Here is an 18,737-nt window from a genome sequence, read left to right on the forward strand (position 1 = left end):
TTTGCAAGAGTACCTCTGCTGAACCAAGAATTCACTGGCAGATCACTGGCAGACTATCTTGTACTATCAAAATTATCTTTTTTACCAGCAAAAACTTCTGGCACTACACAGAAGAATCACTTGCTGCTTTTGATAGATAGTTACAAAAAACTGAAATCTGCCTAGCCGTTAATGGAGTCTCTTTATGCAGATACTGATTATTTTTCTTTCAGATTAGAATGTGACAAAACAATAAGGATGTAACTAAAGAGAAGATTATTTCTGCTTTTTCTCAAAATAGTACAAATAAAATAGCATTTCAAATATTTAAAAAATAATATTAGAATAATTATTTAAAATCACAGCCAAAGAATCAAACCCAGAACTTGTATATCTAAAAGCAGGGTGGGGTGTCTGAGTGGCTCAGGCAGTTGAGCATCCAACTCATGATTTCAGCGCAGGTCATGATCCCAGGGTCATGGGATTGAGCCCTGCATCGGGCTCCGGGGTCCGCACTGAGCGTGGAGCCTGCTTAAGATTCTTTCCCCTCTCCCTGTCCCTCTCCCCAGTTTGCGCTCTCTATAAAAAAAAACAAACGAGTGAATGAATGAATGAATGAATGAATGAATACAGGGCAACCAAAAAAGACAGCTTAGCCATTTTATCATACATTGTGGTCACTATCAAATAAATAAGATTCAACAGTTGTTAGCAGGATTTAGGCAAAGTAATCCACACAACTTAACCCTAAACCTGCAAGAATACATTCTTTCAAGATACTAATTTCATGTAAGAAATTAGACAAAAGTGACAGTAGTATTCTGAGCCTGCACTATATTACATGCTCTTCATCAATGTCATTTAATAAAAAAATAAATTAAATCCTCTAAAAAGAAACATGCTTTTTCCAGATTTCTTCCTCTGAGGTCCAAGTCCCCAACTGCACACTTGGTAACTTCTATACAGGATGGGAGTGAATTGGTGGCTCAACTGAAGTGAAGCATGATTTCAACTACACAGCTGCCCAGTGGTACAGAGCCTGCAAACCCTGTTACAGTACCTTTCCAGGGGTTAGTTTACAAAGCTATTATCTTATTTCAACAACAAAAACTAAGAACATCTTTTAGTCAGAGCTACAGTTTGAAAAGCATAGTAGTTCCATCTGAATTCTTATACCAATTAAAAATTAACACCTATGATACTTTGTCCAGATTTCCTACTTTCAGGAATTAAAAGCAATTAGCTAGTATATTCATCAATACAAAAAAGAGATCGGCTATTAACCTCTAAGGGGACTCAAATATTATCATTCTACTTGGTACCTGATGGCATATGATGGTGCCAGGAGAACTAAATCAAGTATTTTACCTCATTTCAAAAGACAAAATGCTTAGTGAGCAAACCTTTTAGTTCCTTTTTCACACGTAGTAATGATTGTGACATTGGCCATTTAATGAGGATTAGAGCCCAGTTTGGGTTACAGTCTTCAGCATAATTCTCTGTTGCCATCTTTCCCTGTCTCTTGATGGAGATTATATTTGCTATGGTTGACCTTAAAAATTTCTCACCTTGTCACATTTGGTTCCAGCTACTAAGCAAGACACTTCACCTCCAAGACGTGTGGCTGCAGTGATGGTATTTAATGTAACGGGTGCTAGAGTATCATTTGCATGCTCGGCTATTACCAGGGTACTCTGAAATCGTAACAAAGAGGCCTAAAAGGAAAAAAAAGGTGAAAAAGAATATTGTAATGCAAACAGGGTCTTCAAAACTCTAATTATTAAGTATGTGTGCCTCAAAGAAAACTGTACACAACACTCAGTTCTATATATTCATAAAATACTTGCTCAATGGCAAAAATTAAGCTATTTGTGTCTATCATTCTATTACTAATATTCTTAATTAAAACAGAAAATGCATTTATATTCTACTATTAGAAAAATTTAATTATTTCAAAACAACTTTCCCATTAATATATGTTTCTCAATACTGTATGTTCGATGAGAAACTGCTAAATACATCTAAATTTAAAATTCTTAAGTTGTACCGATTAATTATCAAACCAGGAATCAAACTACTGCCAATTACACTCACTTGCAGCAAACTCCTAAAGATACAGTATATCTAGAAATAATGGGTTAGAACACTTACTAAAGTTGATTTCTATTGCTTCACGTAAAATGCATTCAATACCCAAATAACTAATAATGTAATGTCTTTAAATGCTACACAGTAATTTTGCTCAGGTTTCAACTGCTTGAACATGCTTCTGAATTCAAAAAAGAAGCTTGCAGACAGCATCTTGGAACCAACCAGTATCCACTTATATCTACTGTGGACTATCAAGAGACCAAGCTCATGGTCATCTGGAATAATTTCAAACATCAGGAACACAAAAATGAATAAGAATGCTCACTGTGCTCAAAGATTTTAAGGGAAATAAAACCTGTTACATACAATTATTAGACAGTTTTTCAGTTAATGAAGAGATCCAAACTGCTGGAGGTTGCAGATCATGACGCACAGAATCAAGGGTAAGAAAGGAACAAGCTCAGGTGTTCCTGTCTTGTGAAAACATAAGGAAGGGTACCACAGGTGTGACAAAGTCTAAGAAAATAAGAAAACTGTGGAATTATCCTTGTGAAAAACTGCAATGAGAAATGAGAAATGAGAAAAATGGGCACTGAAAATCAAATGGCATGGTTATATGGCTTAATTCAGCAATAATCTTTGATATGGAGTTGGAGTGAAGGAAGCATGGTATAAAGTTTACATCCAGAGCTGGAAATTTACACAGGAGGGTATGAATGAAAGGCAGGGAGGCATAGGACTTACAATGCTCATTACACAATTAAATTTGGAAAATACTTATGTTTTCATTTACTATACTATAAATACCTATTGCTATATTTTAATACTTTTCCTTTTTATTGGTGTTAAGTATATGAGCATACCAGTTTAACCAGTTCTGTAATCTGTAAAAACAATGCAGGGGCACCTGGCTGGCTTACTCAATGGAGTGTGCAACTCTTGATCTCAGGCCTGTAAGTTTGAATTCTACGTTGGGTGCAGAGATTACTTTAAATAAATAAATAAATAAATAAATAAATAAATAAATAAATAACACATTTTTTTAAAAATGCAGGGAAGACCATCCTCATAGCTAAATCTTCGCACTCATCCTCAACAAATGAGAGTTTGTTTCAGTCTGGAAAGACTCTTCTGATCAGAATCTGGCCAGACATGGGGTGCCTGGGTCGTTCAGTCAGTGAAGCATCTGACTTCGGCTCAGGTCATGATCTCGTGGTCGGTGGGTTCAAGCCCCACATCAGGCTCTGTGCTGACAGTTCAGAGCCTGGAGTCTGCTTCAGATTCTGTGTCTCCCTCTCTCTGATCCTCCCCTGCTCATGCTCTGTCTGTCTCTCTCTCTCAAAAACAAATAAAAACATTTAAAAAATTAAAAAAAAAAAAAAAAAAAAAAAAAAGAACCTGGCCAGACTTTAGCTTCTCTGCTTGCATAGAAGACTAAGCCAGATTCTGTGCAACTTTCCAACAGGGACCCTTCCTCCCCTAAGCTTTCTACCTTTACCAGTTCATCCTCAACCTTCTCCTCATTCCTCTAACCCCCTCTGTCCTTGATGAACCAATCCCAGAGCTGGGGACCAGAGACTCTAGGGACATGACAGAGGAAGAAATCACTGCATTATGTATCATGGATGGCATTTCTTGTTTTTTTTTTCCCCTCCTTTTTTTTTTTCACTCAATGGAAGCAAGTAAAGGAGGGAAAATGAGACTTTTGTTGTTGCCAGATTGAGTACCTGCTTGTATAACGATAAAAAAAAATTGCCTTCTTATAGGAAGTGGTTAAAGTTAAGGTTAGAAATATTTATGCAGATCTTATGATTCTTTTCTTATGACAAATTCCTAGAAGTGTTAGATCAAGAGATAGGCATACTTTTAAGGCTTTTAATACTGGCACAAACTGTTCTCCAGAAAGTTGTGGCAATTCACAACAGTTCACAATTCTTGGGAGGGAATGAAAGTTCTTAGAAGGCAAATACCAGGCCTATTCAAAGAGTCTGCTACAATGTTTTTTGTTTTTGTTTTTTAATACACATCTGTAGAAATATATAGTACTTTTTCTTTTTTAATCAGAAGAGCACAGTATCTTGCAAAGAACTCTAATTAGAACTCAATGGCATAATTTATGATTTAAATCACATTTCACAAGAATTGCCAGTAACAAGCTACTTATTACCAATATATATCAGACACCATATTTTTGATTATGTTTCACACATCATTTACTATAAAAATTATGAGATTTCCATCACCATTTGAAGAATAAATCCAAGATTTGGTGGCAGAAGGCCCATAATTGCTATAAATTATAGTCCTATCATAAGATAAAGTAGGCCATCCTCCCAAGGAATCCTCAAGCTTTTTAGAACTCCTAGGGGGACACAGTATATTCTTTTAAAAAGACTATTCAAGGGCGGCTGAGTGGCTCAGTCAGTTAAGCATCTGACTTCAGCTCAGGTCATGATCTCGCGATCCATGAGTTCAAGCCCCGCATCGGGCTCTGTGCTGATAGCTCAAAGCCTAGAACCTGCTTCGGATTCTATGTCTCCCTCTCTCTGCTCCTCCCCTGCTCAGACTCTGTCTCTCTCTCTCTCTCTCTCTCTCTCAAAAATAAAAAAAATTTTAAAAGACTATTCAAAATTATAAGAGTAAACAACAACAAAAGAATATATGTAAGAACACACTCAGTTCATTTATTTGCCTTATCAATCTTTACTAAGTACTATATACATCACAAAGGCACTCTATATTATTTTTTTTTTTAAGAGAGAGAGAGAGAGAGAGAGAGAGAAAGCAGGGGAGACAGAGAGAATCTTAAGCAGGCTCCATGCTCAGTGTTGAGCCCAACATAGGGCTCAATCCCACAATCATGATCTGAGCCAAAATCAAGTCAGACACTCAACTGACTGAGCCACCCAGAGCCCCAACACTCTATGTTACATTATCAATTGACTCCTTCTTATTATTTTTTTTAATACTAAGCTTCCTTCTAACTCAGTGTTCTACCTTCTATTCCTCAGATACCATGTAAAGAAAACCTACAGCACCTAAACATGGTTATATGGCTTAATGCAGCAATAATAGTTGTGTTTAGCAGGAGAAATTGGCCTGTAGCCTTTAATATGTTACGCTGTAGGGTGCCTAGGGGGCTCATTTGGTTAAGTGTCTGACTCTTGATTTCAGCTCAGGTCATAATCTCCTGGTTTGTGAGATCGAGCCCCACAGTGTGGAGCCTGCTAGGGATTCTCTTTCCCTCTCTCTGCTCCTTCCCTACTCACTCTCTCTTTCTTAAAATAAATAGACTTAAAAAATCAGATTGTTTAAAAAATAAAAATAAAATGATATGCCTCAATCTAGAGCCCAGTTTCTTCACATGCAAATTGAGGGAGATGAACTAGATCAGAAGGTTTCAAACTACACTCCATATAAAGAAGCTAAGAGTTCCAGGGAGGCATCTCAGGAACCACCACATAGGATGAAGTGAGAACTAGGCAAGCAGGGTTCCCAGAATGGCTCCTCGGCTTTGCTTTAACCAAATTAACTAAACCAAAATATATAGAGTTGACCCTTGAACAACATAGGGGTTAGGGCACTGACCCTGGTGCAGTCAAAGATCTACATGTAACTTTTGACTCCCCCAAAACTAACAGCCTACTGTTGGACCAGAGCCTCCCCAATTACGTTAACGGTTAACCCATATTTGGTATGTTATATGTATTACACACTGTATTCTTACACTAAAGCTAAAGAAAATATTAAGAAAATCATTAGAAAAGAAAATACACTTACAGTACTATACAGTTATTTATCAAAAATTTTCACATACAAGTAGACCAGTGCGGTTCAAACCCATATTGTTCAAGGGTCAACTGTATATCTTACTTAAAACACATAACTCTGATGTAGGTACTGTATTACCCTGACTTTACAGACAAGGAAAATGAAGCTTAGTGGCTACATAACTAAGAAAACAAAGCCAGCTTAAAAGTGCAAGTAGTCAGGGGCGCCTGGGTGGCGCAGTCGGTTAAGCGTCCGACTTCAGCCAGGTCACGATCTCGCGGCCCGTGAGTTCGAGCCCCGCGTCAGGCTCTGGGCTGATGGCTCGGAGCCTGGAGCCTGTTTCCGATTCTGTGTCTCCCTCTCTCTCTGCCCCTCCCCCGTTCATGCTCTGTCTCTCTCTGTCCCAAAAATAAATAAAAAAAAAAGTTGAAAAAAAAAAAAAAGTGCAAGTAGTCAGACTCCAGAATCTGAATTTTTAATTACCAGCTCACATCAAAGTACCATCATTTTAAGCTGTCTTATATAGGTATTCCCCACTTTTCAAAAGTTCACATTATACCACTTCACTTTTATAAAACATCTTCCTGTTTCCACTAACCAAAAGAAATCCAAAGAGAATTTCACTTTTATGACAAGCAAAAATAGCCTTCAGCATTGGTTTTGCAGCAAGCTGTAACCCAAAGCATCACACATCCCAAAGCAGCAAGAATGGAACCATAAAGCTCCTTCCCTGGATATACACTCAGCATCAAGCCACCACAGCTTTGAACTGTGTGAGCATCTGTGATTTGTCTCAACTTACTCTGTGCATCCATTAGCAAGATGTGTCCTATGGTATCAGAAAAGCCTAAGAGATGGGGCGCCTCAGATGGGGTGGCTCAGTCAGTTAAGCATCTGACTTCGGCTCAGGTCACGATCATGGGCTCAAGCCCTGCTTTGGGCTCTGTGCTGACAGCTCAGAGCCTGGAACCTGCCTCGGATTCTGTGTCTCCCTCTCTCTGCCCCTCCCCTACTCGAGCTCTGTCTGTCTCTCTCTGTCTCAAAAATAAATAAACATTAAAAAAAAATTTTTTAAGCCTAAGAGAGATTATTTTTGGGGTCTGAAAATGCTTAAAAATTTTTCTGTATAAATTAATGGCAATTGCTTCTTCACTTTATACCATTTCAGCTTATGAAAGGTTTCACAGGAAAGCTCTATTCTGCATAACAGGGGAAACATGTATATGGGTCATTCCTATAAGATTTCACTTAGCAAATACTTCCCTGCTTTTTTAAAAACAGCACTGATCAAAAAGAAACAAATGATGTCAAAGCCCTCTTTTCCAGCTCTAAAAATTCCATAGCCCTAAAATCCAATTTTATATAGAAGAGTTGGATAGATACCACTAAAGATTCAAAAGGTACAGGTCCATTACCCAAAAGGTTTTTAAACAAAAGTTACATTTTATTATCTTGGATCTGCAGATCCATTGCATCTGCATACTTAGGGCCCTATTTTTTTTTTTAACTTTTTTAACGTTTATTTATTATTGAGAGACAGAGAGACACAGAGCATGAGCAGGGGAGGGGTAGAGAGAGGGAAGACACAGAATCTGAAGTAGGCTCCAGGCTCTGAGCTGTCAGCACGGAGTCCCGTGTGGGGTTGGAACTCACGAACTGTGAGATCATGACCTGAGCTGAAGTCGGTTGCCTAACCAACTGAGCCACCCAGGTGCCCCAAAGGGCCCTATTTTTTATGGGGGAAAAGAAACCAAGTCCTTAAACATTAAAGATAAACTACCGAAATATTTAATTAGGTAACAGCCAAAAAAGGAATCTCAATCTCTTCAAAACACTGAAATTATAATTACTTAATGCACACTGCAGTCACGATAAATTCTGGGTCATTAACCTTATCTGGGCGCTCAAAACTGCCTGACAATGTTACTATGATATCCATGTTGGCACTCTCACTCTCCATACAACCATTTCAAAGATTCCCCTCTGATGTTCTCAACTGCCAACAGTCTGCTCCCTACTCTCAGAAAAGCACCTCACTTCCTTATTCTCAATGAAAACTGAAGCCATCAGAGGGGACCTGCTGCACTTTCCTGATATCCAACAAAAATTCCCGCCCCTGCCCTGTCAAAATAGAAGCTGCTACAGGTCCTAGATCTGGTATCTTTATCTGGGCTTTAGATTCTGTCCTCTCAAATCTAGTCAAAGGCTTTTTCTATAATCTCCTCTCAGTCATGTCTCAAACCTCTTTCATTTTCCAGGGCTCCTTCCCATCAACATGTAACATGTTTGAGGCTCTCCCAATTTTAAACAAGCCCAAAATTAAAAACCCACTAGCCCCACCTTCCACTCCAATTCTCTAATTCCTCAGCTCCCATTCATGCCTCAACTACATGCATTCTGGTTTATGTCCTCACTAAAATTACCAACAGATATGCTTCAGGCTTTACCTTACTTGTTCTCTCAGCATTATTTGAAATTATGGACTATTCCACTCTCATTTCCATGGCTTAATTTATAATTTACCACCTGTACATGAATCACATATATATTGGGGGAAGGAGGGAGAAAGAGATAACAAACCTTGCTAAGCGCCAGACCTACAATTGGGCTACATCTGCATATCCAACTGCTTAACGTGTCTGTCTCATCACTCTCCAACTCAGCAATTCAAATCTTAACTCATCTTTCCCCTGATATTCTAGCCTCTCACCATACTCCTTCTCCAGAGTTCTTCAGAGGATGCACCACTCTCTAACAAGCTGCACAAACCATGATCTGAAACTCAGATCTGAGTTTTTTCTCAACCCTCACATCCAATCAACTGCCAATCATAACAATTCTGCCTTCTAAATACAGTATCTCCTAAATCTATTCACTTCTCCATCATCGGTGCCATCACCTAGTTAGTGCAGGCCATTATCCCTCTCCTATATCACCCCAACCATCTCCCAACCTAACTTTCTCCCCTTCAATCCATTCCTCTCAGTGAGCTTTCCATGACATAAATCTAGCCTGTTATTCCTCTGCTTAAAACACATTAATTGCTTCCTGTCTCCTTAGGATATGGTAAACTAGACTCTCTGTTGGCTTATCAGGCATTTATTTTATGGTGTGATCTACCTCTCTAGCCATATATCCTCTCTCCATTTATACCTTATTTTCAGATACTTGAACTTGCCTGCTCTCTCTGACCTCCAGCCTTCCCTCACATTGTTCCCTCTACCTAGAGGACCTCTTCCCTTCTTACCTGGTTAGCTTCCAATCATCCTTAAGTTTTCTGCTTAAATGCCAATCCTTCCAAGAAGCCTTAGTACAGAGCAGTGGTAAACATACAGGCTCTGGAGCCACCCTGCCTGGGTTTGAATTCCACCTCCACCATAACTTCTCTGTGTCTCAATTGCCTGATCATAAAATGGAGATAATAATAATAATAACCTCACAGAGTTGTTGTGAGGATTGAATTATTTGGAATAGTGGCTGGAACATAATAAATGCTCAATGAATGTTAGCTATACACAAAAGCTTTCTTTGGTTCTCCTTGGACTAGTTAACTTTGTTAGCACCAACACAGTACACTGAATTGCCTCCCTTATAGCACTTATCACACTTGATTATACTAACTAGATTATTTTGTCTTCCCCACTTGATTTTGAGTACAGGGGCCATGTCTGATTTTCTTATCACTATAACCCTAGCTTCTACTTCAGTATCTAGCACAAAGGAAATATCCAATAAATGAACTGAACATTGATTTTAAAAACCTCTTCATCAGGGCACCTGGGTGGCTTAGTCAGTTAAGCATCTGACTCTTGATTTCTGGTCAGGTCATGATCTCACAGTTGTGAGATCAATCCCTGCATGGGGTCTGTGCTAGACTTGAAGCCTGCTTAAGATTTTCTCTCTCCCTCTCCCTCTGTCCCTCCCCTACTCATGTTCTCCCTGTCTCTTAAAACAAAAACTCCTCTTCAGCAAAAGAATGAGATGACAACCCAAAGACTGGGAGAAAAATATTTGCAAATGACATATCTGATAAAAAGATATCTAAAAGAACACAAAGAGCTCTTAAAAATTCAACAATAAGAAACAAATTGGTTTTTATACATGGGCAAAATATCTGAACACCTCACCAAGAAGATATATAGATGGTAAATAAGCACATATAAAGATGTTCAACATCATGTCTCACTAGGGAATTGCAAATTAAAACAAAAATGAGATACTACTGCATATACTATTAGAATAATGAAAATCCAGGGGTGCCTGGGTGGCTCAGTCAAGTTGGGCATCCGACTTCAGCTCAGGTCATGATCTCACGGTTCATGCGTTCGGGCCCCACGTCAAATTCGATGCTGACAGCTCAAAGCCGGAGCCTGCTTCAGATTCTGTTTCTCCCTCTCTCTCTCTGCCCCTTCCCTGATCGTGATCTGGCTCTCTTTCTCTCTCTCAAAAATAAACATTAAAAAAAAAATTAGAATAGCAAAAATCCAAAACGCTGACAATACCAAATGCTGGTGAGGATGTGGAGCAACAGGAACTCTGGGAGAAATTAAAAATTGTACAGCCACTTTGGAATATGGCAGTTTTTCACAAAACTAATATATTCTTGTCATACAGTCCAACAGTCACACTCCTTCGTATTTACCCAAATGAGCTAAAAAATTACTTACACACAAAAACCTAAACATGGATGTCTATAGCAGGTTTATTCATAATTGCCAAAACTTGACAGCAACCAAAATGTCCTTCAGTAGGTGAATGGATAAATAAACTGTAATTCATCCAGAAAACAGAATATTCAGCACTTAAAAAAAAAAAAAAAGGTGCGATCAGGCCAAAAAAAGGCTATATACTATACAGTTTCACTCAGATGACATGCTGGAAAGGCAAAGCTATGGAGACAGTGAAAAGATCAGTAGTTGCCAGGGGGTGGGGGCAGGGAGGTAAGAGGGAAATAAGCAGAGCACAGTAGATTTTAGGGCATTGAAACCATTCTTTACAATACTATAATGATGTATACATGCCACTGTACATTTGTCAAATGAATGTATAGAATCAATTGGAACAAAAGTACCACTCTGGTGTAGGATGTTAATAGTGAGAGGCTAGGGAGGGGGTAGGGATGGGTGGGGAGTCATATATAGGAACTTTCTGTAGTTTCTCCTCAATTTTGCTGTGAGTCTAAAACTGCTCCCCCATATAGTCTTTTTTTTCCAAATAAGTCTATTTTTTTAAAAATCTTCTGTTGCTTTAAAAACATCCTTTAAACACTTCTACTGTATACACTGAGCTATAGAAATCAATTTTAAGACTCTAGATCAGCCTTTCTCCAAAGTTGCTCATCTGAGCCAGAGAAAATCTAAATGACTGTTGTCTTAATTCTCCCAAGAATGAACACAGACAGTTAGGACCATTCTAGATACATAGGTGAGTAAGTTAATTCACTGCATACAGTGGATGCTTTAGATGCTTGTTGCCACCTTACAATCATATCTTCCTTCTGTGTGTGTAAATGTGGAAGAAGTTTTCCGGGGGGTACTCCTGGAAACAACATCTATGAGACATCAAGGAAACAGGACTGAGCAGTGGAAGAAGCTAAACTGAAACACTGTGATGCAGTCACAACAAAGATCTCAGTTGATCTCACAAGGAGGCCTGAAGCTATGCAGGCCCTTCAGGGTCATACAGAATTGAAGCCAGGGTGCTACAGATACTCCTTTTCACGAGGTGTCATTACTCCAGACTATTTTTTCTTAATTTCCAGGGTTCCTTCAGCATGTTCCACCTTACCTTAGACAAAATTCACATGGACTTTCAATTTTGTTTTGTTTTGAACGATCAAACTGTTTCTAGTTTCTGTTTCTGTTTCTAGTTCAAGCCTGGAAACAATCCATATTAAAAACCAAGATATCGGGGCGCCTGGGTGGCACAGTCGGTTAAGCGTCCGACTTCAGCCAGGTCACGATCTCGCGGTCCGTGAGTTCGAGCCCCGCGTCAGGCTCTGGGCTGATGGCTCGGAGCCTGGAGCCTGTTTCCGATTCTGTGTCTCCCTCTCTCTCTGCCCCTCCCCCGTTCATGCTCTGTCTCTCTCTGTCCCAAAAATAAATAAAAAAAAAACGTTGAAAAAAAAAAATTAAAAAAAAAATAAAAAAAATAAAAACCAAGATATCTAATAAGAACACATACAATATGAACAGAATTAAAATACTAAATAAGTGATCTAAGATAGACAAAACTCAAAAATGACGTTTTTTGTCTAAAGAAAATCTTTTCCTCTTACTATTAATTCATCACTCAAAAACAACTGTAAAGCACCTCAGTTTACAATTTCAGATATCCTTTCAGAATTTCTCCAGCCCCCCAACTAGATTAATCCTGCCATTTTGTTCCCCAAATACCCTATACAACTTTCTGTTACAATGATTATACTTAAAATAATGTGTTCAATGTCTTTCTTCCCTTATCTATTCATACCATGTGGGCAAGAATTAGGTCTGTCTTGTTCTCCACTGTGAATTTAGTACCTACCTTTGTGCCTGGCACACAGCAGATATTCAATGAATGTTTAGTGACTAAATGAAGTTTCCCCAAAATGATAAAAAAACTAAAAAGCAACTCTTTGTATCTCACTGGTAACTTAATTACCTAAGAACTTACATGTGTACCTACCAAGAACAGTATATAAACTTGTTAAATCACTACCCATCATGCTCTTAGAAAACTTACCAAGATTACTGACTAAAATTAGTTTAAGTAATAAAATGTGAGTTTTCTTCTGTATACCAACTACATACCCTCATAGAGTTGACTGGCCTTTATGAGAGAGTACAATTTTTTAGGGCAGGGCTTAAAAGGGTTCCACCCTTTCAGAGACAAACTTCTTGAAAATGATATCTGTAAGCACCAACTACTGCCTCGTCTCTCTGTCTCCTTTACTCGCAGCAAACCGACTTTCATTTCCACCACAACACTGAATCCAATCTCTTCAAAGTCACTGACAACCTCGTTATGAGTAAGTCCAATGGAAATATTTTGGTCCTTCTCTTATTCAACCTTAACAATTATGACACTGCTTTTGATTTTTTCAGTCTTTTAGGAGCAACCAAGGAGATTTACTGCTTAAGAGTTCCTGCTGAACATAGACAAACTCTATGTTCATGTAGTAAACTACCACAAGTCTTAGAAGAAAAAAAAGGTAGAATCTAACTCCCTTACAAACCCACTCAAAACCTAAAGTAGTAAGAATAATTTAGCCTAGGGGCACCTGGGTGGCTCAGTCGGTTGAGCGTCTGACTTCGGCTCAGGTCATGATATCACAGTCTGTGGGTTCAAGCCCCGCATCCAGCTCTGTGCTGACAGCTCAGAGCCTGGAGCCTGTTTCTGATCCTGTGTCTCCGTCTCTCTCTGTCCCTCCCCCACTCTCACTTTGTCTCAGTCTGTCTCTCAAAAATAAATAAATGTAAAAAAAAAAAATGTTTTTAAATAATAACTTAGCCTACTACCCCCCCCCCCGCACCATCTTTGCGAACTAAGTGGGATATGGGGAAGGGGAAGGGGAATGTGAGGGTCTTTTTACTTCTTAACTCAAAAATAAAAAGGCATGAGGGGTGCCTGGGTGGCTCAGTCGGTTACGTGTCCAACTTCGGCTCAAGGCGTGATCTCGTGATCCGTGAGTTCGGGCCCCACGTCAGGCTCTGTGCTGATAGCGCAGAGCCTGGAACCTGTTTCAGATTCTGTGTCTCCTTCTCTCTCTCTGACCCTCCCCCATTCATGCTCTGTCTCTCTCTGTCTCAAAAATAAATAAACGTTAAAAAAAATAATAAATTTAAAAAAAGGCATGAATAATCTATACAATCTTTACAAGTTCTAATGCAAAAGATAAATAATATATAATTAAAGTCAACTATCCCTATTTTAACATACATTTTGTAATAATAAAATGTATATTACATTTCTGTACTTAAATAACTTACTTTAACCTCTTTAGTAATAAAATATGATAGCTTTTAATCATGACTAGAAATGTCATATGACATTGATTATAATATTAAAAACACACTCAATTTACTTCACTTTTAAAACAGACAAGACCCTTGGTAGACACATTGGCAAGCAGCATAATTTTATGGAATTCACCTTATACAATAAATCTTTTAGAACTCCATCAAAATTGGCTCTCTTTCTTCTTTCAAAAGAAATTAAAATTTGCATGCAAATTATAGAGTTCAATCTCATTTGTCAATGCTAGGCCATGGACTCTGAAAAATGTCATGTTCCTTCATACCAGTTTCATAGCTTCTGAATCATGATTGTTATGCCTTCCATCTAGTAATGAATACAAAAACAGGACACTCAATTGACCTTGAGAAGTGTTGCTTCACTCTCCACATAAAGTATTTGTCTGGTATCTTATTAGTCAACAAATCAATTTCAAATGCAAATGAATATAAAATAATACTCATAATTCAGATTAACTTCCTTGCAAGAATGTTAATTGCAAATGCCTAACCCTCTTTTTTTTCCCCTACCTATTTCCCTCTTAATGTGTTCTCTAAGCTCCTTATTGCAGATGTAAAATACCACCTTCATTAAACAGATGACATTGAGGAGCCCCCCAAAGATGAAGGAATTTGCTCAAGGGCACAAATCAGGTCAACACTGGAAAGAGAACTTGAATACCAAATGCAAGTCATTTGACTTACATTCTAACAGTTTAAGGCATCCCCCCCGCCCTTTTTTTAATTCCAGTAACAAACAGGGTCATCTGGGTGGCTCAGTTGGTTAAGCTTTCAGCTCTTGATTTAGGCTTAGGTCATGATCCCATGGTCATGGGATCGCACCCCATATCAGGCTCCACACTGAGTGTAGAGCCTGCTTGAAGTTTCATTCTTTGTCCCTCCCTCTCTGTCCCTCCCCACCTCTCTCTCAAAATAAATAAACATTAAAAAAATTTTAATTGCAGAAAAAAACATAACATTTATCATATTAATCATTTTTAAGGGTATAGTTAGCTTTATACACATTGTTAACAGTTTAAGATAATCTTTTAATAGATTAACTTTATTAGTAAAAATATAGTTTTGTGGAAACATATCTTCCAAAATAACTCATGGTTGGCTACAGAACTATTTTTTTTTTTTTAATTCCAAGAGTACAGATTTCACAAAAGCTATCTGACTTTATGACATTGTAAGTAAACAGAGCATAAATAAACAGAAGTCCCATGAAGGTACTCCCACTTTAGAAATACAAAACAACTTAAAAGCATCAAAAAATGTAAGAGTAGTAATGGATTATAACCTACTAAATAAAGGATCCATGATAAATACAAAAATAAGCAAGAAGAAAATATTCTTCCTTATAACAGAATATAATAAATGTAGAAGGAATCATGGAATTAGAAAAATTACCATTTTACATCATAGTAATATCTCAACATCAACAGGTGATGAGAAACAGGAGACTCACATAATCTCAACGTATCTAATTTTAACAAATTGTTAAAAATCACAAAGGGAGTAGTAACTTGAGAGTGGAAAAACCTGGTGAACAACACTTTATGCAAGTAATTAAAGTCAACGTCACCAATAATGAGATAAATTAACATTATGAGCCGCCTGACAAGATGCACTGAAAACACAGTATCACTTCTGTGATACTCCTGCCAAAATCTAATCATGAGGAAACACCAGACAAACCTAAATAGAGACAGTCAACAACAACAAAAAAGGCCTGTACTCTTCAAAAATGTCAATGCCATCAAAGCCAAAGAAAGGCTGAGGAGCTTTTCTAACAAAGACTAAAGATACAAGAAAACTAAATGTAAGGCATGATTCTCAAGGACCCTAGACCAAATTGCCAGAAAAACTGTTAAAAATGATATTAATATGACAATTGGCAGTGTTTGCATGTCTGCAGATTAGACAACAGTATTTTATCGTTGTTAAAACTGCCTGACGTTGCCAATTTTACCATGGAAATGAAAGGTGAGCCTCCTTGTTTTTAGAAAATACACACTGACTTACTTGGGAATAAGTGGTAATATCTGCAACATATTCTCAAGTAGTCCAGAAAAATAATAGTAAGTATATAGGAAAAGAGATAAAGCAAATATGTCAAACTGTTAATGCTGGTGAAACTGAAAGGATTTTGAGAATTATGTGCACTATTCTTATAACTTTCCTCTAAGTCTTAAATTATTTCAAAATTTAAAAAGTTAAATATGTATGTGTATGTATGGATCCATTTTAGAAGTGTTCCCACCACTTCCTTAGATTCTTGAAATTCAACTCTGAAGCACTCTTATGACTTTAGAGCAACTACTCTATTTAGCTTGACTTCAAATTCTCAAAATAAGTCAAGGTCAAACTCTTCAGCAAACCACAATAAAGATTTGGAAATACCAAGTATGCACACTGGCAAACTGTGTTGACAAGAAGAATCACTTAAGCTAATCATTCCATTTTTTCCATGAGATCTACAAAACATCTGAGTCCTAAATTGCCCCCACTAAAATTATTTCACTTATGCCAGACTCCTAACTTGTCCACAAAACTACCTTCTAATTACTGCATAGCTATTTTTCTGCCAGTCTGGCTCTGATACCTGGAGTTTTCCCAAATTCACAACTGTAACTTGTTTATGTCTAGATCTTCTGAGGAAAAAAAAATCTCCTGGGAGAAAACTGAACAGCAACCTGAATGATGGGGATTTGAACTTTTTCACAGAGTAGAGGGGCATGCAGGATTTTTCTTTTCTTTTCTTTTCTTGTTTTCTTTTTTTTTTTTTTTTTTAATGAAACAAAGAATACACAAGAAAAGAGCCTACAGACATCTAGGAATATTGCCAACTATGTCTCAGGGAGAAAAATCCCAGTGGTGGATGTGAAAATATCCATGCATAAAACAAACTATAGAAAAAGTAAAAAAACGTCCATAACGTTTCTGACCCAATTTAGCAATCTTGTTTTTCACTTAACCTAACTGTAACTTAGAAAACTTACAGAACCCACAATATAAATTGTTACTTGACTTGTAATCAGTCAACCTCCAAATACGGTTGTCCCCATAGCATAAAGACAAAAATATATTTTCTGTCAGTGTTTCTCACGGGAGAAGAGAAAAATGTGGTGAACTCTTGATTTGTCACTAAGGAAAGCACCAAAAACTTACCATTACCAATAGTTCCCTGGCTATTTAACCAACAATCTACTGTATAAAAAGACGCCTGCCTTATAAAACTGGCTTAAAGCTGTGAAACTGGATGACTGACTTTACACTACAATCCCCTAAACTCAGCACTGCCCCATAAATCAGAGAGCAGAGCAAGTTCTTAAAACACGGCCTTTAACCCCGGAGCCCCCCAGCGCTTGGCTGTGAGTGGATTCCAGCAGCCCCTACGCGCCCAGAGAAAATGTTTTAATTCTTCCAGAAATGTTGGCTTCCAGGTGAATTCAGGTTTTAAACTCTTTCCAAGAGGCCATCCCAGCAGCGACATTTTCCTTCCTCAGGTAAAGATTCCCGGGACGCAGCTGCCCACTCCCGCCAAACTGGAGAACCTGGCGGCCTGGCAGAATGCGGAGTAAATCCGGAAGGTTCAAGAGGGGCTGGGAAACAGAAGCGCGGCTTCATACTCTGGGTCACCCTGACCTCTGACCTCGGCCACCCCGCGGTCCACCGGGAAGGAGTCAAGGGCAGGCCCTAGAACTTCGGGCCTGAGGCACAGACCGTGCTGGGCCTGCCTGCGTTAAGGCTGGTCAGGTCTGTGGGAGACTATGACCTTCGCCACGGCACTCACAGGGGCAGTACACTGAGGATGGGCCGTCATCGGGCTCTGCCTTTCCCTCCAGGACTCACCGCCCGCCGGAGCTGCCCTGGAGCCGCCGCTCGGAACATGGTCTCTATTCCCGTCCGCCTAGAAGCACCGTCAGTCTCACGGCCTCCGGTAGCCTAACCAAGCAGCGCCGCCTCTGCGAGTCACTGTAACGCTCGCGAGACGCGCTAACGAGAGCGGAAACGGCTCAAGGGAAGAGCGAGAGCTCACGGTTTCTGTCTGCCCATTGGGCAGTCGCGCAACCAACGGGGATGGCGGAAAGTTAGGGACTGGGCTTGGAAGTAGGGCAAAGGTGAGGCTCAGGTGAAGTGCAGCGGCTGAATGGCTGGCGGAGCTGGTGAACTACCAGCGACAGTGGTGGCCCAGAATGCCTCTCAGCCCCACAGTGGGCAACGTTCTGAAAGTGAACTTTCACCCTGAGCTGATGACGTCAGTCTCCTGGCTGCTAGCCCTCTGGATGAAGTCCCCCCTCCCCCGCCCAGTTATTTTTTTGTTTGCTTTTTTATTCACGCATGTCAACGCTCCACCGGTAACGTGCTAAACACATTTTCCAGGTCAAGGGAATATAATAAAAGGATGCATAAGAAGTTGACCTCACCAGACTCTGAAGGAAACATACGAATTTCTTATTACGGAAAGAGGGATTCACCGAAGTGATGATGTTTGAGCTAGGTTCTGGAGGAAAGAACCGTGTGGGCAAAAACCAGGAAGGAACGTGAGGTGAAGACTCAAGGACAGGGGCAGAACTTTGTGTGCTGGCTGTAAAAGGAGGCAGGATGGCTGGAGATACAACTGGAACAGTAGTTGGGGAAAGCCTTGAATTTGGGGAATTGGGGCCGACCCTGGCCTTCTCCCCTTCCCTGGCCTTATCCTCTTCCTCTCCTCCTCTACCTGTCCCTGGGCACCCCACCCACGTCCTGGCTTCAGTGCTGTTGGTGCCAAATCTCTCCTGACCTTTGGATCCACATATCCACCAATCTACTTGGACATCTCCACAGGATGTCCCTCAACATCTCAAACCCACATGTACACAATTGACAACATCCCCCTCCAGATTTGATTCTCCT

The 18,737-nt window shown here is 39.3% G+C and overlaps 1 protein-coding gene across 3 annotated transcripts in view; it reads right to left on the bottom strand.

Annotated features, from left to right (window-relative positions):
• ETFA (electron transfer flavoprotein subunit alpha) overlaps positions 1–18,059 on the bottom strand; it is an 82,724-nt gene extending 64,665 nt beyond the window's left edge. The window contains exons 1-2 of one of the 3 annotated variants that reach the window (XM_042941312.1): positions 17,694–18,059; positions 1,548–1,694 (exon numbers count right to left, since the gene is read on the bottom strand). In XM_042941312.1, the coding sequence (XP_042797246.1) occupies positions 1,548–1,694; positions 17,694–17,732 (186 nt within the window). In that variant the 5' untranslated portion in view covers positions 17,733–18,059. Of the gene's footprint in view, positions 1–1,547; positions 1,695–17,634 lie in introns of all 3 variants that reach the window. The other 2 variants (XM_042941310.1, XM_042941311.1) reach the window with 2 other exon arrangements.
• Positions 18,060–18,737: the final 678 nt, after the last annotated feature.

Source organism: Panthera leo, chromosome B3 (genome assembly GCF_018350215.1).
Source record: "Panthera leo isolate Ple1 chromosome B3, P.leo_Ple1_pat1.1, whole genome shotgun sequence".
In the NCBI taxonomy this organism is placed as follows: domain Eukaryota; kingdom Metazoa; phylum Chordata; class Mammalia; order Carnivora; family Felidae; genus Panthera; species Panthera leo.